This window comes from Neophocaena asiaeorientalis, unplaced genomic scaffold (assembly GCF_003031525.2).
Source record: "Neophocaena asiaeorientalis asiaeorientalis breed wild unplaced genomic scaffold, Neophocaena_asiaeorientalis_V1.1 scaffold46, whole genome shotgun sequence".
Lineage (NCBI taxonomy): Eukaryota > Metazoa > Chordata > Mammalia > Artiodactyla > Phocoenidae > Neophocaena > Neophocaena asiaeorientalis.
This window is the reverse complement of record NW_020175393.1, coordinates 6,795,565-6,819,219: the sequence shown is the minus strand read 5'-3', so window position 1 is coordinate 6,819,219 and position 23,655 is coordinate 6,795,565. Positions and strand designations below refer to the sequence as shown.

Genomic DNA, 23,655 nt, shown 5'->3' with positions numbered 1-23,655 from the left:
ACGAAAACCACATTCACAGAAAGATAGACAAGATGAAAAGGCAGAGGGCTATGTACCAGATGAAGGAACAAGATAAAACCCCAGAAAAACAACTAAATGAAATGGAGATAGGCAATCTTCCAGAAAAACAATTCACAATAATGATAGTGAAGATGATCCAGGACCTTGGAAAAAGAATGGAGGCAAAGACCGAGAAGATGCAAGAAATGTTTAACAAAGACCTAGAAGATTTAAAGAACAAACAAACAGAGATGAACAATACAATAACTAAAATGAAAACTACACTACAAGAAATCAATAGCAGAATAAATGAGGCAGAAGAACAGATAAGTGACCTGGAAGACAGAATGGTGGAATTCACTGCTGAGGAACAAAATAAAGAAAAAAGAATGAAAAGAAATGAAGACAGCCTAAGAGACCTCTGGGACAACACTAAATCCAACAACATTCACATTATAGGGGTCCCAGAAGGAGAAGAGAGAGAGAAAGGACCAGAGAAAATATTTGAAGAGATTATTGTCAAAAACTTCCCTAACATGGGAAAGGAAATAGCCACCCAAGTCTAGGAAGTGCAGAGAGTCCCATACAGGATAAACTCAAGGAGAAACACGCTGAGGCATATAGTAATCAAGTTGGAAAACATTAAAGACAAAGAAAAATTATTGAAAGCAGTAAGGGAAAAATGACAAATAACATACAAGGGAACTACCATAAGGTTAACAGCTGATTTCTCAGCAGAAACTCTACAAGGCAGAAGGGAGTGGCATGACATACTTAAAGTGATGAAAGGGAAGAACCTACAACCAAGTTTACTCTACACACCAAGGATTTCATTCAGATTCGATGGAGAAATTAAAAGCTTTACAGACAAGCAAAAGCTAAGAGAATTCAGCACCACCAAACCAGCTGTACAACAAATGCTAAAGGAACTTCTCTAAGTGGGAAACACAAGAGAAGAAAAGGACCTACAAAAACAAACCCAAAATAATTAAGAAAATGGTCACAGGAACATACATATCAATAATTACCTTAAACCTGAATGGATTAAATGCTCCAACCAAAAGACACAGGCTTACTGAACGGATACAAAAACAAGACCCATATATATGCTGTGTATAAGAGACCCACTTCAGACCTAGGGACGTATACAGGCTGAAAGTGAGGGGATGGAAAAAGATATTCTGTGCCAATGGAAATCAAAAGAAAGCTGGGGTAGCAATACTCATATCAGATAAAATAGACTTTAAAATAAAGAATGTTACAAGAGACAAGGAAGGACACTACATAATGAACAAGGGATCAATCCAAGAAGAAGATATAACAATTATAAATATATATGCACCCAACATAGGAACACCTCCATACATAAGACAACTGCTAACAGCTATAAAAGAGGAAATCGACAGTAACACAATAATAGTGGGGGACTTTAACACCTCACTTACACCAATGGACAGGTCATCCAGGCACAAAATTAATAAGGAAACACAAGCTTTAAATGACACAATAGACCAGCTAGATTTACTTGATATTTATAGAACATTCCATCCAAAAACAGCAGATTACACTTTCTTCTCAAGTGTGCACAGAACATTCTCCAGGATAGATCACATCTTGGGTCACAAATCAAGCCTCAGTAAGCTTAAGAAAATTGCAATCATATCAAGCATCTTTTTTGACCACAATGCTATGAGATTAGAAATCAATTACAGGGGAAAAAAACGTAAAAACACAAACACATGGAGGTTAAACAATACGTTACTAAATAACCAAGGGATCCCTGAAGAAATCAAAGAGGAAATCAAAAACTACCTAGAGGAAAATGACAATGAAAACACGACGATCCAAAACCTATGGGATGCAGCAAAAGCAGTTCTAAGAGGGAAATTTATATCTATACAAGCCTACCTCAAGAAACAAGAAAAATCTCAAAAGAACAATCTAATGTTACACATAAAGGAACTAGAGAAAGAAGAACAAACAAAACCCAAAGTTAGCAGAAGGAAAGAAATCATAAAGATCAGAGCAAAAATAAATGAAATGGAAACAAAGAAAACAACAGCAAAGATCAATAAAACTAAAAGCTGGTTTCTTGAGAAGATAAACAAAATTGATAAACCATTAGCCAGACTCATCAAGAAAAAGAGGGAGAGGACTCAATAGAATTAGAAACGAAAAAGGAGAACTTAAAACAGACATGGCAGAAATACAAAGCATCCTAAGAGACTACTACAAGCAACTCTATGCCAATAAAATGGATTACTTCAACATAATAAAGGCCATATACAACAAACCCACAGCAAACATCATTCTCAGTGGTGAAAAACTGAAAGCATTTCCTCTAAGATCAGGTACAGACAAGGATGTCCACTCTCACCACTATTATTCAACATAGTTTTGGAAGCCCTAGCCACAGCAATCAGGGAATAAAATGAAATAAAAGGAATCCAAATTGGAAAAGAAAAAGTAAAACTGTCAGTGTTTGTAGATGACATGATACTATACATAGAGAATCCTAAAGATGCCACCAGAAAACTACTAGAGTCACTCAATGAATTTGGTAAAGTTGCAGCATACAAAACTAATGCACAGAAATCTCTTGCATTCCTATACACTATAGAAGACATACAGATTGCCAACAAACACATGACAGGATGCTCACCATCACTAATCATTAGAGAAATGCAAATGAAAACTACAATGAGGTATCACTTCACACCAGTCAGAATGGCCATCATCAGAAAATCTACAAACAATAAATGCTGGAGAAGGTGTGGAGAAAAGGGAACCCTCTTGCACTGTTGGTGGGAATGTAAATTGATACAGCCACTATGGAGAACAGTATGGAGGTTCCTTAAAGAACTAAAAATAGAATTACCATATGACCCAGCAATCCCACTACTGTGCATATACCCAGAGAAAACCATAATTCAAAAAGACACATGCACCCCAATGTTCATTGCAGCACTATTTACAATGGCCAGGTCATGGAAGCAACCTAAATGCCCATCAACAGACGAATGGATAAAGATGTGGTACACATATACAATGGAATGTTACTCAGCCATAAAAAGGAACGAAATTGGGTCACCTGTAGAGACGTGGATGCATCTAGAGACTATCATACAGAGTAAGTAAGTCAGAAGGAGAAAAACAAATATCATATATTAACGCATATATGGGGATCCTAGAAAATGGTACAGATGGACCAGTTTGCACAGCAGAAATTGAGGCAGCGACATAGAGAACAAACGTGTGGACACCAAGGGGGGAAAGTGGCGGGAGGTGGGGGTTGTGGTGTGATGAGTTGGGAGACTCGTATTGACATGTATACACTGATGTGTATAAAATGGATGACTAATAAGAAAAAATAAATAAAAAATAAACATAAAAATAGAAATAATAATGGTAATATTTAGTAGAGGATATTTGCCAATTGAAAAGAAAGAAGTTAATGTGGAAAACAAGACAAGAATTCATCACAACAAGCGCTCAGTATATTTTGCACCTTTGAGGATTAAGAGGTACAAACTACTACATACAAAATAAATAAGCTACAAGGATATATTGTGCAGCACAGGGACTATAGCCAATATTTTATAATAACTTTAAATGGAGTATAACTATAAAGATAATGAATCACTATTTTGTACACCTGAAACTAATATACTCTTGTAAATCAACTGTACTTCAATTTAAAAAAAAGAATAATTTACAGGTTTCAGTTTGGACCTGTTTTTCTTTTTTTTTTTTCATGATGAAGTATTTAGTTTTAGGTTCACGACAAAATTGAGAGGAAGGTACAGGGATTTCCCATATACTCCCTACCCCCACACGTGCATAACCTTTCCCATTATCAACATCACTCACCAAAATGACACGTTTGTTACAAAGAATGAACGTACATTGACACATCAAAATCACCCAAAGTCCATAGTTTACCATAGGTTTCACTCTTGGTGTTGTACATTCCAGAGGTTTGGACAAATGTATAATGACTTATATTCATCATGATAGTATAAAGAGTATTTTCACTGACTTAAAAATCCTCTGTATTCTGCCTAGTCATCACTACCCCTACCTCCACCCCTGGTGACCACTGATCTTTTTATTATCTCCATAGTTTTGCCTTTTCCAGAATGTCATATAGTTGGAATCATACAGTATGTAGCTCTTTCAGACTGGCTTCTTTCACTTAGTAATATGCAGTTAAGCCTCCTTCATGTTTTTTCATGTCTTGATAGTTTATTTCTTTTTAGCACTAAATAATATTCCACTGTCTGTATGTAACAAAGTTTATCTATCCATTCATGTACTGAAGGGCATCTTGGTTGCTTCCAAGTTTTTGGCAGTTATGAATAAAGCCTCGATAAATATCTATGTGTAGGTTTTTGTGTGAACATAAGTTTTCAGCCTCTTTGGGTAAATACCAAGGACCATGAATGCTAGATGATATGGGAGGAATATATTTAGTTTTGTGAGAAACTACCAAACTATAGTGACTGTACCATTTTTGCATTCCCACCAGCAATGAATGAGAGTTCTTGTTGCTCCACATCCCAGCATTTGATGTTGTTAATGTTCCAGATTTTGGCCATTCTAATAAGTGTGTAGGGGTATCTCATTATTGTTTTAATTTCCATTTTCCTGATGACATATGACATGGATCATCTTTTCGTATGCTTATTTACCATCTGTATATCTTCTTTGAGATCCTGTTAAGGTTTTTGGCCCAGTTTTTAATTGGGTTGTTTGTTTTCTTATTGTTGAGCTTTAAGAGTTCTTTGTATATTTTGGATAACAGTCCTTTGCCAGATGTGTCTTTTGAAAATGTTTTCTCCCAGTCTGTGGCTTATCTTCTAATTCTTTAGACATTGTCTATTAATTTTAATGAAGTCCAGCTTATCAATTATTTCCTTCATGGATCATGTCTTTGATGTCATATCCAAAAAGGCATCATCACACCCAGGGCCATCTAGGTTTTCTCCTATGTTATCTTCTAGGAATTTTATAGTTTTGCATTTTACATTTAGGTCTGTGATCCATTTTGAGTTAATTTTTATGAGTGGTGCAAAGTCTTTGTCTAGATTCATTTTTTTTTTGCATGTGGATGTCCAGTTGTTCTAGAACCATTTGTTGAAGAGGCTGTCTTTGCTCCATTGTATCGCTTTGGTTTCTTTGTGAAAGATCAGCTGACTATAGTTATGTGAGTCTATTTCTGGACTCTGTGTTCCATTCCACTGATCAATTTATCTATGCATTCATCAATACCACACTGTCTTGATTGCTGTGGCTTTATAGTAAGTCTTGAAGTTGGGTAGTGTTGGTCCTCCTACTTTGTTCTTCTCCTTCAATTTTGTTTTTGCTCTTCTGGGTCTTTTGCCTCTCCATATAAACATTAGAATAATTTTGTCAATATCCACAAAATAATGTGCTGGGATTTTGATTGGGATTGCGTTGTATTTATAGATCAAGTTGGGAAGAACTGACATCTGGACAATATTGAGTCTCCTTCTCCACGAACATGGAATATCTCACCATTTATTTAGTTCTTTGATTTCTTTCGTCAGAGTTTTGTAGTTTTCTCATATAGATATTGTGCATATTTTGTTAGACTTATATCTAAATATTTCATTTTTAGGTGCTAAGGTAGATGGTTTTGTGTTTTTAATTTCAAATTCCACTTGTTCATTGCTAGTATACAAAAAAGCAATTGACTTCTGTATATTAACTTTGTATCCTGCAGTGTTACTCTAATCACCTATTAGTTCCAGGAGTTGTTTGTCAGTTCTTTCAGGTTTTCTGCATAGATTGTCACGTCACCTGTGAACAAAGACATCTTTATGTCTTTTTTCCCAATCTGTATACCTTTTATTTCTTTTCTTGCATTACTACATTAACAAGGACTTCCAGTATAATGTTGAAAAGGAGCGGTGAGAGGGGATATCTTTACCTTGTATCTGATCTTACTAAGAAAACTTTGAGTTTCTCACCATTAGCTATCATGTTAGCTGTAGGTTTTTTTGTAGATAGTCTTTATCAAGTTGAGAAAGATCCCCTCTATTCCTAATTTACTGAGAGTTTTTATCATGAATTGGTATTGGTTTTTGTCAAATACTTGTTCAGCATCTATTAATATGATCATGTGATTTTTCTTTTTCAGTCTGTTGATGTGATGGATTATATTGACTGATGTTTGAATGTTGAACCAGCCTTGTATACCTGAGATAATCCCACTTGGTCATGGTATATAATTATTTTTCTACATTGTTGGATTTGATCTGCTAATACTTTACTGAGGATTTTTGCATCTATGTTCATGAGAGATATAGTCTAGAGTTTTCTTTTTGTTATGTCTTTGGTTTTGGTATAAGGGTAATGCTGTCCTCACAGAATGAGTTAGGAAGTATTTCCTCTGCTTCTCTCTCCTGAATGAGATTGTAGATAAGTGGTGTAATCTCTTCTTTAAATATTTAGTAGAGAACCTGGTGTTTTTAGTAGGTTAAATGAAATAACTCAATCTAAAGTGTCATGTGATTGGCTATATTTTTCATTATCAGTAAGAAGATATAATATTAGATAAAACAAGAAAGAAAAGATATCTTTTTCAAGTTTAGAAAGAGTTTTCAAAATATTCAATGGTGATCTTGAGAGAAAGTATCCATTACTTTTAGCGCATTCTGTCTAGGTTAAGACCAACACAAAAATTTATTGCAGGTTCATAAAACTTTCTTAAGTGATATGTTTCAACTATTATATTTTATAACAGAAGAAATCTTTTAGATTTTTAATCAATCTAAAGAAGAAGGGCTCCCCTTACACTCTTCTAAAACTGTACATCTTCCCCCAAATCTACCCTGTAGAGAGTTTCTGAAAATGTGTTGGGGTGGGGGGAAAAAGGAAGTTGGAAAATGATGAATTAGGTAATATTCTCTTTATTGAAATGAATGGTGCAGCTCTGTATACAATATGTGAGATTATTCAGTTATTTAGAAGAGCCTGATGGACACCCTTCCATTTTCATGAGGGCTGCCTGCTACGGATATTTTTCTGAGTCAAGGTAACTAGACTGAGCTACCTCTCATCTTTATGGTACCTTCATGTGATTATTAAAAGGCAACCCTGCCACCTGTTGAAAAATTGTTGTAATATGCTGGTTTTGTTGGAAGACACTTTACTGCCCCCTGACAGACATAAGTCATAATAAATCTACAGACTCATGTGAATTGCACCATCTTGAACATGGTGCCGTTGTTCAGTGCCTGGCCGGCACCATCACACGGGGCACTCGCAAGTAGAAAAAAATAACAGAACTCACCATAGCAATATTTGTCCATAACATGAAAATGAGAAACCAGATTCACTGTAGTGACTCCTGGAAAGTCCCTGTTCAGCAAGTTGGTGGTATTGGAATGTTGTGGAGATGGGATGTAGGGTGGGGAGGGTTCTTTCATTGATGGCTTCCATTATTGGGAACAAGAGCTTGGCCATTGCTCTTTATATGTCTTCCAGTCAGTTAGAAAGCCTGAAAATTCCAACTACTTAGCCAAATGGAAAAGAGTCTCTGTTTACAGAGAAAACACAAAGCTTGCTTCTTCTCCATCATTGAGTAGGCTGAGTATACTTAGCAGAACTTTTCCACTTAGGGGTCCAAGTTAAGGCTATCAGTGGCTTTTTGCTTGAAATCTAAACATTTTAGAAACATTTTGTAGAGAAAACTATTCACAGGCCCTTTCAAAGAGGAATCAAATAAATAGTTTGGGGGGTTTCCATCTTGGAATTAAGATGTTTATTTAAGAAACTCCAATAAAGCCCTCTTTCAAGCTATGAAAATTATAGTCAGAATCGAGTGGTAGACTGAGGATTCAGGAAATAGCTGTTGATTTGTTAGAGAGCTGAGGGCATGGGGAGTGGCAGGGGGGTGGGGAAGGGCCAGGAAAGGAAGCAACTCGAAGAGAAACTTCTGCTAATGATTCTTATTTCCTCCAACTTTGAAAAGCTTTCCACCAGCAGCAGAGTTTAAAGCATTCTCACTCCTAGATTAGTCGACCTAGTCAAGAGGTAGTACCCAGCTCAGGCTGTACTTCTCTGAGTAAAGGCGTGAGAGTGGGTGGGAGTGACAAATTGGTTGGGAGGCTTAAGTGCAAAAGGGATTTTCAATGAGGGCAGGCAGGGCAATAAGGGAAGGTCCAAAGCCTCATGCCCAAGGGATTGGGCAGAAACCAGGAAAGAATCTGAGGAGAAGAACTGGCAAGAGAGACCCTGATTGGAGACAGTTGCACTGAAGAAGATTCCAGAAAGATGCCAGAGGTGGAGTCTTTTTATTAAAGCATGCCCAACAGATGAGCCCAAAGCAGGGAGAGAACCATGAAAGAAGCCAAAGTAAACTGGACACCAACCTGTCTTTTTATTTACTTTTCAAAACCTCCACGGGCAAGAAATCAGAAAGTAGTGAGGAAAACAGTATCAGAAAAGTGCCAGAGAAATGCCTGGTGATGAGTTACAGGGCTACAAAAGACGGCTGAGAGTTCTATACAGAAAAACTGGAAGCATGTGCAAATTGTATTGTGATCAAAGTGACAAAGCTGGACGAGCACCCGGAAGTAAATATAGAAGTGTAATAGTTCTGAGGTAGGTCCATTGCAAATCAAAGGCTCTGAATGATTTAGAAGGAAAAGAGTAGCCTAGCCGAATGCTGTTGATGACATTTCGCGCTTTCTACCTTATGCTTCTAACTATTCTTTGTAAATATAATCCTAAATCAGTGACCCATTTAGGTTGTCTAATAAATGAACACTTTTAGAGTTCCATACTTGCTTGTTTTCTGCATTCATTTCAGTGAAGTAATGGTGAGATTATTTATGATATATCATTTAGGTTTTGTTTTGATTTAGCAATGATATAAACCCTATGGATGTTTAGGAATATCCATAATCCCCAGTTGAGCTTTAGTTATTGTTGTGGTTAATGGGTGGCTTAGTTTACCTATCAGCTGCATGGTCAGGGAAGTAGAAAAGAAACCTCCCATGGAAGGACAAGCCTTTTAAAATTCACAGGGACCTTGCCTATTAGTAGATATGGCCCAAAGTGACTTCAGCTCCAACCAGTAAAATGAGTAACTCTCCCCTTTGGGCTTGGGGTGGAGCTGGGTGGAGAGTAAAGATAAAGAAATCAGAAACCTCCTCCCCCTGTGTGCACCTTGTGTGGTCGTTAAAGACGAAGTCAATGGCTCTCAACCTTGGCTGCACCCTAGAATCACCTGGAGCCTTTACAGATTCTGATACCCAGTCCGCGCCCCAGAACAGTCAAATCTGAACCTCTTAGGAGGACACCTGGTACCGGTGTGTTGCTTTAAGTTCTGCAGGCTATTCCTGTGTGCAGCCAGGGTTACAACTGGATTACAGAAGACAGTGCAGACCCCTGGCATACTTTTGGTGCCCAGTGAATGTGAGCATCCTCGTCTTTGAATTGTTTCCCGCTCCCCCACCTCTCCCTTTTCTCAACTTGCACAGGTTGGTTTTGTATCAGACTTGGTCTTGCAACATGTACCACAGGTGACTTTGCCTCAGAGTTGGAGAATTTGTTTTCTTCCTCCCGTTGAAAAAGACAGAACTCTCTTCTTTTCTCACTTCTAATATACTGTCTCATCACTTATTTCATGCTTTCAGCTTCCTTCCAATATTACTTAACTTCTTTTTACCTTTAAGACCTAGAATCTGTGGATTTAGGAAGAATTCTAATTTCTGTGTCCTTAGGGATTGAATTTAGGCAAACCTTCTCGAGCATATCAGAAGGATCAGGGTGGAAGCAAAGCTTAAGGAATAAAGGGGGTTCCTAAAAATGGAGCACAATTCATCTATTTCAGTTAAAAATGCCTTAATGTTTTCTAAGCATTTTTTAACTCAAGCATTTTTAAGAAGCTCACTTATGAGTCTTGTTGAAAAATAAATAAAATATACTTGTTTTCATTAAGGGAAGAGATCTTTTTCCATCTTAGGTGGTATTGTTGAAGGAGACAGAAAGGAGTCCAAAACTTGGCAACAGGCTAGATTATTAGTGACATATTGGTCACAGAGGTGCTGGTAGAGCTACATTTTCTTCCTGCAATTAGTATTTTAAGTGCCCACAAATTACATATGAAAGTCCAGATAACCTCCTTACAAAATGGAAGACTGAAAAATTATGCTCTTTGCAAAATCTTCACTTTTAAGGTTTTATAAATGTGTTTTTGTCAATAGGCAAGTGACACATGTCCACTTGCTAGTTGTACTTTGAAGGGAGAAATAGTACTAAACGATGCCAACCTTTATCTATTATCATCAGTTCCAAATGCTGTAAGCAAGTGCAGATATCTGGAGATACACTTGCAACACTTGTGAATTACAGATTTCCTTTCTTCAACAATTTTTAAGAAACTCAAGAAGGCAAAACTCAAGAGGCACAAGGGAACTCTCTTTAGTAACTTTATTGCTTGAATCTGTAGGCATTTGAAGCAAGACTGTGAGGAGTTTAGCCAAATTGTGTTCATTTTCAGAAAATCCTAAGAGGACTCTAAGGAGAGTACTGACAAGCCAACTCTCGAAACAGGGTTAGAATTCACCTGGGAGGAAGTGGTGTTGGCACCAGGATGCCCACTGAGGCAGTTGTAATAGATGAATGTAATTCCAGACCTAAAGCTCTTACTGTAAGGATTCAGTGGAAGGAAAAGTGATGTTGTAAATGAAAAAAGTCAAGAAACACATCTGATGGACATAAAAATAATAATTACAAACTAAAATTTTATTACAAGACTTCTTGATTATTTTAAATTCACCTTGATAAGAAAACTAGATAAGGGAACAACTCCTAGTGGGGTAACAGATGCCTCAATTTTCATCATGTTTAAATTGATGAGCTAACCAGTTTGAAATGTCATGTAAATTGAAAATGACATGAAATTGAACAAAAGGGAAAAATCAGAAGGAGAAAAAATTGTGCATTACCTATGTAAGAAACTGAATTATGACATAGAAAAATACTGTATAGCCAAGTTTCCTGATACAGGTAGAAGGTTAACTATTTGCATTTTTAATTCAATAAGAATATGTATTTTAAGATGCTTTGGGATTCTGATAATTACCAAGACAGATGGCTTTAAATCAGGAGCTTGTAATATACTTTTCAGCCCCAAAGCTATTTGGTAGTACTGTCAAGGGAATGTCAGTGTTTGATGCTAATCCAGTACTGTCTGGTGTCTTGTGTACTATTGGATTTTATAAATTCAAGACATCGTACATACAGCTTTTAAAAAAGAAACCTGTAAGAAAGACTTGAAGTTCTTTTCATTCTCAAAGTGCCTTGTGTTGTTGCTTCCCATTTCCCTAGGAAAGTGACAATATTGGAGGACCCTGATCAGAATATCCACCTGAAAAACTTGTCTCTTCATCTGGCAACCACAGAGGAAGAGGCTCTGAATCTGCTTTTCTTAGGAGACACCAACAGAATGATTGCAGAGGTAATAAGCATTTCTCTGCAAGCTGTTTTTTGCACATTATAAGATATAATAGAATTTTAGGGGCAGCAATGACTTTAAAAATAATTTCATCCCAATTTCATGTTAAGAGAAGGAAACCTAGATCCAGAGAATTGAGGAGATTTTCCCAAGGTCTTCCAGCTAGTTAATGAGCAGGGACAAAAATCTAGTCTTTTTTAGTTTTATATTTTTAAATTTTCTACAAATTGATTTGCAGCTAGTCAGTGACAACTCATCAAAAGTCTTAATTATAAGAATTTTTGCTTAAGTTTTGAAACTTAAAATACATAGTTCATTCTTCCTAACCTCCAGTCATCCATGTATTGGCATATGTTTACCTATCCATGTATTTTCATGTATTTAGTGAATTAATATTTGTGAAGAATTTAGAATAATGCATGGAACATAGAAAGTGCTCTATGCATTTGCAGCTATTGTTGGCAGATCCAGGAACACTGCCATGGTATGTAGTATAAGTATGTCTCAGTGCGATATTGGGGATATACTTATACTAAAAACTATTTGTTGTTAATCTGACATTCAAACCTAACTGAGCACCTATATTTTACCTGGGAACCATATTCTGGAGCCAGGATTCTGGAGCCAACTCAGTCTTGGGCCCTAACCTCAACCAGTTACTGATTGGAGATGGAGGGTCACAAAGGTCTCATCCAGCGACACTGCAGTGAAAGGAATTAAGTGGTCTCGGTAGTGGTGGTGGTGATGTGGGAACAGTTCCCCAAGTGAACAGCTTACTGTGATCACGGGCAGTTTTCCTTTTTAAACCACACTCCCCGGGTTCTGTGTTCTACCTTGTCTCTGATGACAAACAATAGGTGAGGACAGTAAGCTGGGAGGAGAAGTAGTCTGAGAAAGTCTCCCTCAAGTGACTTCTTTTCTGCCCCATTTTCACCCTCTGGAATGCACCACCTTAAATACAAGATAGATAAATGGAAAGAAAAGTCAGGTAGTGAAAGCATGGTGTTGACATCTGTTATTGTGTTGGCACCTTAGTTTTGTTGTTGTTTTACTAGGTCTGCATCAGTACTCTTCAATGGACTAACTTAAATAAGTTGAGCTTAGGTGCCACATATAATATGGATTTGAGGACCCTTAACTTATTATTTTTATTTAAAGAGAGCGGTACATAGTTTTTAATTTCAGAATATCTTCTTTTGTTTACAATGTTTTGCATTTGTGTATTGCTTCAACATTTTGTCCATGCGATCATCCGTGATGCTCTTCTCACAATAATTGAAGAGAAAGGAATAAAGGCAGATTAAGAATTAGGGAGTGTAATAATGAAAAATTTAACATGCCCCACTAAAAATCCTCCTCCATACACAGTTTAATAAACAGCAAACGGAGCGGGACAGACTAGAGATGGGTCCTGCCCACCAGAGGAATATGAAAAAGGTAGATCCATTAATGCTGCTGGAAAACACGGGGAAGCTTGTCCCTGCCTCACTGCTGACCTTCTTCCTGAGGTGACACATCCCTAGAGGACTCCAGGCCTCATCCTCACAATTACGTCCCCTCATCTTTAATGTGTCAGGGAGGGCTCCTGGCCCTGGTTCACTATGACCTCTATTAGCTAAAAACCTTGGCCATTTGCTATTTTAAAGTTACGCCTTAACTTTAGCCAACTGCATCTTTTCAGACTATTGTAAAGTCTTGAGGACCTTAAGCTTCTTTGTACAAGCTTATCTATCATGTCCTATCACCTCACAAAGTTCCAAAAGTCTTTTCCTATTATTTACTGTTGAGTGTTTAACAATAGTATAAATAGCTGAAACATGAAGAAGTCCAATTCTAACAATGTTGGTTATGCATTACCTTAAAAATGTATTCACTTTTTTCCTGTGTGAAGCCTGATTTCTTTTAAACCAAATCTAATAGGTTTTGGATGTTTCTGTGCTTGGCTTTTATTTTTGTCTTTGGGAATAGCTACCATGTTATATCAAGAACCTGCTCAATAGAGTTGGCATTGTTGTAGATGCTTTATATATGTATATATTATTTCTGATTCTTATTTTATAGATGGAAGCTAAGGCTCAAAGAGTTAGACTACTTGCCCAAGGTCACACAACTAGTAGGTGGCAGAGCCAGGGTTCAGCTCCAAGTCCGACCGTTTCAGAAGCTTATGTTCTTTCCTTACACCACAGTTCACAAGTTCAATAATCAAATTGACATATGTCAGATTTTTCAAGTGAGGATACATTTCTGAATTATTTTAAAAATATAGCAAGTATGTAGCACTTCAGTTTATCTCTTGAATTCATTGAAAGCAAATACATAAAAATATAAATGAAGAGTAACTGTCAATCCCTGGAAATACTTTAATATTCAGTCTCCAGAGAGGCATGTTTTAGATTACAACCAAGCTGTCAGAGTATAATTTGTCAGCACAGAATGAGCTTACCAGGATAAAAAGAACACACTAATCATTTTTTTTAAAAGGCGAGGTTCCCAATTTCCCACTTACATAGAGAAATCCAGAAGTTGGCATGGTAACCAGAAAACATTTGCAAAACAAAGTCTAAATATGGGGACCTAAAGTGGAGAGCTCTTCCCTTTTAAGTTCTCTACTCATAGCCAGCATTTTAAGGAAAAGTTATTAAAAATAGCTTTATCTTCTTCTTATTTTTAGAACTCACTCTTAAATAATTCCTGTAATCCTACCAATGTTTTGAATAAAACGTGGTTATGTCCTTAGGGTAAATTTTTTCAAAAGTTGATTTGCTGTACCAAAGAGAATAGATATTGTGAAAGCTGAACTGTGTGTGACCCAGTGTCAAAGCCCACCAGTAGCAAGTATAACTTGGTACCTTTTTGTCTTATCATTGAAATGTTGCTCTCAATTAGTTACATCTAATTGAACAAGATATTCTGCACTTGATTGTTAGGTCCTGCACAGTCCCATTGCTGGAACTGTTTGTTCAGCCCTGCCCACGGTCTAGAGCACTCTGTCCCCACGTATGGCCCAAGGATAACTTGTATTAGGATACCCCATGGTAGTCAAAAGACACAGTTTCCTGGATCCCATATCTGATGGATAGATTCAGAATCTGCAGTGGAGCCCAGGAATATGCATTTTAGCATTTTAAATGTGCTCATTCTAAATTTGGGGGCAGTTTGGGTTTTACCATTAAGAAGCTGGTTGAAACCCACTCCCAGAGAAGTATGTGATCAGGTCCATATTCTGTACCCTCACCAACATCACAGGATTTGAAAGTTCTTCCAATTTGGTAGGCAAAAAAAAATTTGTTTTAACTTGCATTTTTGATTACCAAATTATTTTATATCTTTATTTGCCATTTGCATTTCTGTCTTTGTTTATGTGCTCTACTTGTTCTTCTCTTGGAGTGTCAGGGTAGGTCTGGTTGATTTGTTGACTCCATGAGGGCTGGCACTTGGTCTTGTTCACATCTGCCGCACCTAGAAACAAAGACTGATATATAGTAGGAGCTCAGTAAATAATTGTTGAGTGAATGAATAAAGATAACTTTTGCCTTTGTCATATATTTAGCAAACATTTTCCACCATTTTATAAATTTTCTTTTAGTCTTCATTTCTTTTTTTTTTAACATAGTCAATCTTTTTATTTTACGGTTTCTCCTTTGGATGCCATGCTTAGAAGTGCAATAGCTCACTGATGAATAATTCTACTTATTAGAAAGTGTTTTGTTTTGAATTGAAATCTGATGACCAGTTGCATCTACCCCATTGTTCCCATTTTGGCCTGGGACATGGAAGGGGATGGTCATCATCAGGTTGGAGTGGATTTTATCGGAGGTTTCTGGAGCATGGGGATTTCACCTGGATCTTGACAGAAGCTGTACTGAACTAACAAAATCAGATGCTCCCTCTAGGAGCAATCTCCACTGATAAAAGTGCCATTTAACTATTCATTTTAGGGAGTCATAATGTTGCTCAAAGTGAATAATTAGACTAATATGGCCTTCTTTTACAAGCCAATTTGGAGAAGAGAATAGTGTTCAGGGTCCTTTCTACCAAAGCTTCACAGTAGTGTCTGTTGTAGGTTAAATTGTCTCACCCTGTCAAATTCCTGTGTTGAAGCCCTAACCTCTAGTACCTCAGAGTGATCTTATTGAGAGATGGGGTCTTTACCGAGGTGATCAAGTTAAAATGTGGTCATTAGGTTGGGCCCTAATCCAATATGACTGGTAACCTTATAAAACGGGAAAATTTGGAGACGGACTCATATAGAGAGAGTGTGCCAATGAACATGAAAACAGTCATCTACAAGCCAAGGAGAGAGGCCTGGAACAGATCCTTCCCTTATAACCCTCAGAAGGAATAACCAGCCCTGCCAACACCTCCATGTGAGGCTTCTAGCCTTCAGAACTGTAAGATAATAGATTTCTATTGTTTAAGCCACCTAGTTTGTTATACTAGAAAACTAATACAGTGTCCAAATAACCTTGGATGTAATTTCTTGTATGATTGGTATCTGGTGTTGCTCTTGACCTTGATGAATTCAGGAGCGCTAATATGCTATATATAGTATAACATCTGGAAAGACCGTACAGTTCTCAGCTAGCAACTATTGAAAGACAAGACTGTAGTCCTGTTCAACTCTATTCTCTCAGCATCTGGCAACTACATAGTTGGTCAGTCATTAACTAAAAATATTTTTTTGTCGAATTAATGTGAAGCAGAAGACCTGGTGATTTCAGGAGAAAAGACCTGCAATCTCAAACCCAGAATTGGGGGTGATTTTATGGTACACTGTGCCTCTTGGTGAGTACAGAGTGCATCACAGATGACTTTGGCATTTTAAAATTTAATTTGTGGTACTTCAGACCTTTTGGAAGACATCACTTGCTAAATAACCGTCCTCCCAACAACATTTACAGGATTTGTAAATTATTTTCCCAGGAACTATTAGAGGTCTTTCTGCCTAATTCTTTGCTTGAAATAAAAAACATACTAAATGTATCTGAGTTGTGCTGATGCGTTTTGTAAGCTCTCAGACTTTGCACTCTTGTCAAACTTTTGGAGTGAGTTGTGTGACCTTGTAGAAGTCAAAGACAATTGGGAGACAGGCTGTGAGTGGAGTGAGTAGGTTTGTACAGTTACTGAAACAGCTGTCGCTGGACACGTTGTCTAATAACACGAGGACAGCACGGGAAGGAAGGAGCAGCTTGACTGTGTGATTGTGTTTGTTAACAGCTCTCTAAGCCTCAATCTCCTTGTGTAGTGTGTGTGGGAAACAAGAGGATTTGGGCTGCAATTAGTGTTCCAGAATCATATTCCATCACACCATTAGAGAGACACTAAATAACACATCCTCACAGATTTTTGTTGGAAAGATATATTAGTTGTATATAATTAGCAAGTATACACCAAGATTTGTGAGCCTGAGAAGGGCAAAATATTTAACAGGGAAAATCCATTTCACACTGCTCTTATTATAATGAGAATAACATCTTTTATCATTAGGTCCCAATAGGCAGCTAGAAGCCTTAGCAAAAGATGTGTTGACAATTCTAAATTTTCTTATCTACTGTATATATGTTAGTAGGTATAGAAAGAAGGGAACTTAAATTTTGAGCACTTAATATATCCCAAGCATTTTTCTCCCTCTTTTTTATATTTTATATATGAGAAATACAGAGTCTTTCTTAACTAGTGATTCTGTCTTATAATATAGTTTGCATTCTGCTCTCATCTAACCTGATTAGTGGTATTGCATGAACCGTAAGTTTCAAGTCTAAAACGTTTATTAAAATAAATGAAGTGGTACGGTGCAGCCATTAATAGAATATTAAAATGTACTCACTCCATATACATAATTAGAGAAACACAATCTTCTTGGCTGTAAAAATTTAGCTCCTGAGTTTCTTCTGACCTTTAAAATTCTGATTTCTGATTAAATAGCAGAAGAAAGTAATTTTTACTCTACTCCCTGTTACTGAAATTCACCACCAACAACAACAAAAAATGAAAAATAAAAGGGAAAAAGCCATCTTCAGTGAAATAAGGAAATAACCATAACCTCAAACCGTGAGGAAATCTGCCAAATACTATGAAATTTGAATTACGGTGAGGGAGGTTGCTGAGAGCCAACACATATATCCTCCAACCTCAGGCAGGATACAGTTTCTCCTTAAAGAAAGTGTCACGATTCTTAAATGCAAATCCAATGGTCTTCTGGTTAGGGTGGTGAGATCTAAGAAAACAGACAAGTACGATAGGGCAATATTATTTAGATATTCATTCTACACTATAGAAGGTGAGTCTAAAGAAGAAACCTTAAAGACAGGCCATTTTTATGGTCAGTGGTCTAGGCTTATGGCCAAGAAAGATGGCCTTTGGTGAGTGGGATTCAGGGAGTTTGTGACTTAAGGGGTTTTGCCATCCCAGACCTTTTAGTGCAAAAATTTGAGGAAAGTATGTGCTCTTAAGGCTAAGAATGAAATATGTGCAGAGTAAAGGTACTCAGGACACAAACTGAATTTGAATATTCCCTTACCCATCTCCCAGACTACTCTCTAGGAAAGAGATGCACATGCTCAAAGATAAAATTATCAAAAGGAAAATACTAAAGATCTTTCCATGTATATGGAGTGTGGAGGGAAAAGCAACATACATTTGAAGACTCCTTACATTAGGAAGCAAGACAGTATACTTCAGAATCTTAAATATGTTACCTAAAAGCAATATTTGTTTTTAAAAATAGCTAAAAAATATAGAAAGGTTCAAAGAAAAGATTACAAGACAAGAAGATAAAAGCAAGCTTGAAGAACTCAGAAATGAAAGAGAAGAAGAAAGCCATTATAGTGATGAAAGTGCCATTAAGAAACGAAAGAGAAAGAAGGAGAAAAGGAGGAGGAGAAGGAAGACAAGGAAGAAGAAGAGGAGGAAATGTGGCTGAAAAATAACTAAGGATATTTAAAATAATGAGAGAAAATGATACCTAGAAAGAGAGCCAAAGGAGAAACCAATTTTGAGTAATTAGAAATCCTGAAGAAGAGTGAGGGGAACAGAAAAAACATGGATAGAGAGTGAGAGAGAGAGAGAGAAGTTTCCTGAAATCTGGCATTACTTGAATCTGCAGATGAAAAGGTCATGCTGTGTCTAAGAAAAAATGGAGAAAGCTCAACTCCAAGATAAAATCTATTGAAGTTACTAATTTCCAAAGCTAAATAAAGAAGCTTATGGACATCCAGTCTGAAAAATGCAAGCCAACTCTGAGTGAAGATTTTAAAAAGTTTGCTCTTGGACTTTTCCTTAGCAATATTCAGTGCCAGAAGACAGTGGAACAAGTTCGGAAGCAAGGATATTGTGTCCCAATAATTTTATACCCAGCCAAATTTTCAAGTTTTCCTTTAAAAACAAAAACATCAGACAAGTATTTTTAAGCATGTGTGAATCCTGGAAGAAAATGAACCAAGGCATCGTTTTTAAAAATTGCTTGACAATCAAGGCTAACCAACTAAGAGATAAATCAAATTAACGAATGTGAGAACCCAGAAGCATTACAAAAGGACTGGTGAGAAACATTGAATTTATTTAAATGTAGACATAAAACTAAACAACTGTGTAAGTAAATACTATAAACCTTGAAAATATAAATAATAATAGATATAACACAAATTTGGAGTTAGAAAGTAGAGGAGGAGTGGTGTTATAAGTGAGCTAATTTCCTTATATTTCAAAGCAAGAAAGGAGTAGATACTGTCTAAATGTCAACCATGTAGTTAAAATCATGATGACCCAAGTCCTTTAATTCCATGAGTTTTCCTTAATTCTAAAGAGATACTTTTAGAGAAAAGATATACATCTCTTACCATGAAAAAACATTTATCTGAAGCTCACCAATCCCTTCAGTTTTATTTATTTTTCTATTAAATTCAAATAAAATTTACTTTAGTCATTTTCAATTAAGAATAGTATGTGTAGTATGCTTTTGTTTTGGTAAAGTACTTGTATATGTTCTTCTATATTAAAGGTATCTAAACACAATTTTTATCAAACATTAACATTGTTATTTTGGGGAGATTTTCACTTTCATCTTTGCTCCTTTTTGTGTTGTTTGGATTTTTAAAATAAAAAGTGTGGTAGGGATTACCAGCGCTTACCAAAACTTCTGTTTATTCCTTCTAGCACATGCTTCCTTGAAGTTAAGGGAGTTCACTTGCTGTAGCCAGTGCAATCTGAGTGAAAGTAGCATGTTACTTTTGTTTCAAAGCCTTTGAGAACGAGTGTAAAGTTCTCCTTAATCTCCTTCCCTTTTGTGGCAAACCCTGAAGCTTTATGTTGTGGAGGTGGTCTTAGAAGATGGCAGCACCCCCATCAGCTTTGCTGGTGTCAAGTATGTGGAGCAGAGCCACCATTTAACAACACTGGAGAAATAATGTGAGCAACAAAGAAACCTTTGTGATTTTTAAGCCTCTGAGATTATGGTGCTATTTGTTCATTTGCTACCATAATATAACTTGATCTATCTTGATAAATGTGCATCATTTTTACAAAATACTAACTCATTATTCTTCATAAAATTCAAATATAGCATGGCTTTTTTAGTAAGAAAACAATGTTTGTGTTAGTATTATATATATCATCTATTTTCCAAATGGGTTTGAAGCAGCTTACAATATTAAAACACATATAAACCTGGACCAAAAAAAATGTCAAAGAGGAAAAAAAAATTTGAAGGTAAACTTGATTTAAAAGAAGATAGATGGATATGATAGACAACTGGAATGAGTTAATTATTGCCATTAAGGACAAAATTTAGCTATGATTCTTCAGGCAGACAAGTAAAAACAAGGGCATCGTTTTGACATTTTTGGTTATATAGTTTTCATTGTTCAGAGAGCAAATTTACGGGTATTGAATTGCAGGCAGATTGTATCCATACTTGTTTAAAGGGTCTTGTGTGGCAAAATGGGCAGTGTCTTGCCTGTAACTTTGAAAGAAATACAAAGACTTTATACTCCTGTCAGTCTTGTATAACATCTGAGAGCTTTATGCTAAATTGCTGTGTATTTAATTGAGTGTATCAGTCAGGATCTAACAAGGAAAACAAGCTACTCTGTATTTAAAACAGGAGAAATCAGTGCAGATAGTTTTGTTTCATGGATGACGGAAGAATCTGAGAAGCCAAACAGGGGATGGTAATACAACTCGTAGAGATGACCAACAACAGGAAGCTATGACAATCTATAGGCAGGTCTCAGCGGGTAGGAGGCATTGGCAGGAGAGTGGAAGGCATGAGGAAGGGAAAAGCCAGAGTATCTCTCCCCTTCCCTGACTTTCCAGCTGGATGCCAGCTAAAAGGGGTCTTGGGGAAATGCTGCCTTTAGGACTCTGCATCTCTGTGATGTAGAGCAAAGTAGAGGAAAGGGAAGGAATTGATCAGAGGGCAAAGAGGCATAGATTAGCCCCTGAGTAAAACCATTTCTGTAAGAAATAGGGTTAATAATTCAGATAGATTGCTTTTGGCTTATCTTCAATCAGGAATACACATGAGGGAAATGGCAGGAAGTCAGTTTGGGCTATAAAAAGTCAATGTTAAGAAGAAGCTATTCTTCTAGCATTTCTTGTTGATAGATACTTTCATTTTTTTGGCAGGCTGACTTTTGCACTAGTCCTTGTATTGGTTTCAGACTAGGAGGGAGGAGACAGGGGTCTTATCAACTGCCCAAAACCTTCAACAAGTAATTTGATCACGTTTTGGGCTTGCCATTTGGATTCTTGCCAATTCTAACAGCAAGAGATCTTCATAGCCATAGAGAGAACTGTGGAATCTTCAAAATGTGGAAAAAATATCATTGGACTATAAAATGGCATGAAATAATGTATGTAATCACCAGACATCTATGCTTCTAGAGTTCTTCCTTCAGCATCTGTACTGTGAGTGACACGGTCCTCAAATCTGTGTCCGATACAGACCTCGATGTCTGAACTCGAACATTGCATTGAGAGCTACCACAATCAATTTGACAGGATAAACTTGTTTCATAAGAGTAAAATTACTCAAATGTATATCTGAGTTCTGCTTTGTGTGTTATCACTACCTGTTTGTAGTTGTCTATACACAGGATAGTAACAGGTATTTTCAGTTTACTTATAATCTCGAGGTATACAGTATGTATAGAAAAAGGTTTTCCCTAAAGACAGTTTAAATGAACTGCTATAAATTCTTGAGAAGATTGTTAGACTTTTTAGCCCCATAATATCATTTTTTCCAGTTATGTGTATGGTCAGACTTGGAAATTGTTAAGCCCGACTGAATTTTAAGAGGAAGAGAAGAGAGAAAAAATGTTAACCTTAATTTAAAAGATGAAAAATGTATATGCTAGACAACAAGAATGCCATTGAGGACCAAATTTAGCTATGATTCCTCTTGCAGTCAAGTAAATAAAAGGTGGGGGAGCATTTGGGATGATATATTTTCCATTGTTAGAGAACAAACCTTTGTCCTGGTGTTGATATGATGATACCCAGTTCAAGGATATTAAACAAGGATGATAATTGAACATAGCTCTAATTAAACATGTAGGTAAAATTCTTCCTCAATTTGCCATGTGCGCTGACTTTATCATGCTTATATTTTTATATAAATGTATTTGATTTGCCACATTTTGGAGAAATGACCCATAGGGAAGCAATCTTCTAAATATTGACATCCAACAGAAGAAGAGCCATTACTAATTCTGGCATTCAATTTTCCTAAAATTTTGAAGTCAGCTAACAGATCTTTGAAGACATGAAAATCAAAAATCCATCAAATTGATTCCAGACTTGTTAGAAGGAATATATAATAAAACAAAATAGGCTATTCTTATCAGAAAGGTGAATCACAATTGCTAAAACATTCTTATCATATGTTTCAGATTGCTCCAAAGCTTACTTTTAAATTAAAAAAAAAAAAATTGGTGTGCCTGGTCTGTTTTTCTCTTTTACACAGTTGCTTTGATAATACCCTGGACCTAGAAATCTTGCAACTAGGGAAAATGAGTTTGATTACTTTTCTAAAAGCCAGGTATCTTATAAAAAGAAAAATCAGAAAGGAAAATGAGCAGTTTAGGGTCATTAATTCCAATAGAGGGCTATCAAATTGGGGATATTTTGCTGCTAAAGCAGTATGTTCTGAAACAACTTCAGAAAAGATCAAGACAGGTGTTTATAGGGTCACATGCTAAACCATTAAGTTTGGTCAGGCCTCACTTTTCCAGGCTGAGTTAGAGTACAACAAGTGTGTGGTGGGCCTCCTAACCAACCCATTTGCCATGGGAGGAATTAGATAAGAAATCATTTAACCAGTTGGGGGAGGGTTTAGATAATCCTCAGTTAAGGGTGGATTTTAACCTAAAAGGCTCAGGTATCAGTCTGGGAAACACATGGAGGCTAGTATTTTCAGTCTTCAATTCAGTTAGAGCAAATGATCAAAGGAACAGATCAATTAGGATATCTGGTTAGAAAGTGTTATCAAACAAGGAGAATTGGAGTGAAAGCTGAATTCTGGATTCTGTGTCTGCTGCTGTTCTTAGATGGTTTGCTTTAAAAAGTCTCAAGCATGTGTATTATATACTCGTGTTCAACCTAAGAGAGAATTTTCTTCACCTGACCTATTCTAAATTAGGGGAAATTCTTGTTGAGCTATTTCACTGCAAAATAGAGACCTGATTGAAGAAAGAAAGATTTTGGTACATAAGAGTGGAATATAAGCTATAAGATATGACAAGGAAAAAAAAGTATTCAAAGGATCCTAGGAAATCTTAATATGTAATATAAAGAAATTACTTGACTCATTGAAGACTATATTTATTAACTATTTGTAATCATTTTTTGTTTTTTTGTTTTGTTTTTTTTTTGCGGTACACGGGCCTCTCACTGTTTTGGCCTCTCCCGTTGTGGAGCACAGGCTCTGGACATGCAGGCTTACCAGCCATGGCTCACAGGCCTAGCCGCTCCGCGGCATGTGGGATCTTCCCGGACCGGGGCACGAACCCGTGTTCCCTGCATCGGCAGGCGGACTCTCAACCACTGCGCCACCAGGGAAGCCCTGTAATAATTCTTGAAGTGATTGAAAACATGAGATTAACTAAAAGTAGAAAAATTGTTACAAAAAAACATAATAGTATATTATATAAACACAAAAATCATAA

At 36.7% G+C, this 23,655-nt stretch overlaps 1 protein-coding gene across 1 annotated transcript in view; it reads left to right on the top strand.

Moving 5' to 3' along the window:
• Positions 1 to 23,655, top strand: part of KIF6 (kinesin family member 6) — a 374,962-nt gene that overhangs the window by 103,532 nt on the left and 247,775 nt on the right. The window contains exon 6 of the mRNA XM_024766060.1: positions 11,365 to 11,494. Coding sequence (XP_024621828.1) covers positions 11,365 to 11,494 — 130 coding nt within the window. The remainder of the gene's footprint in view (positions 1 to 11,364; positions 11,495 to 23,655) is intronic.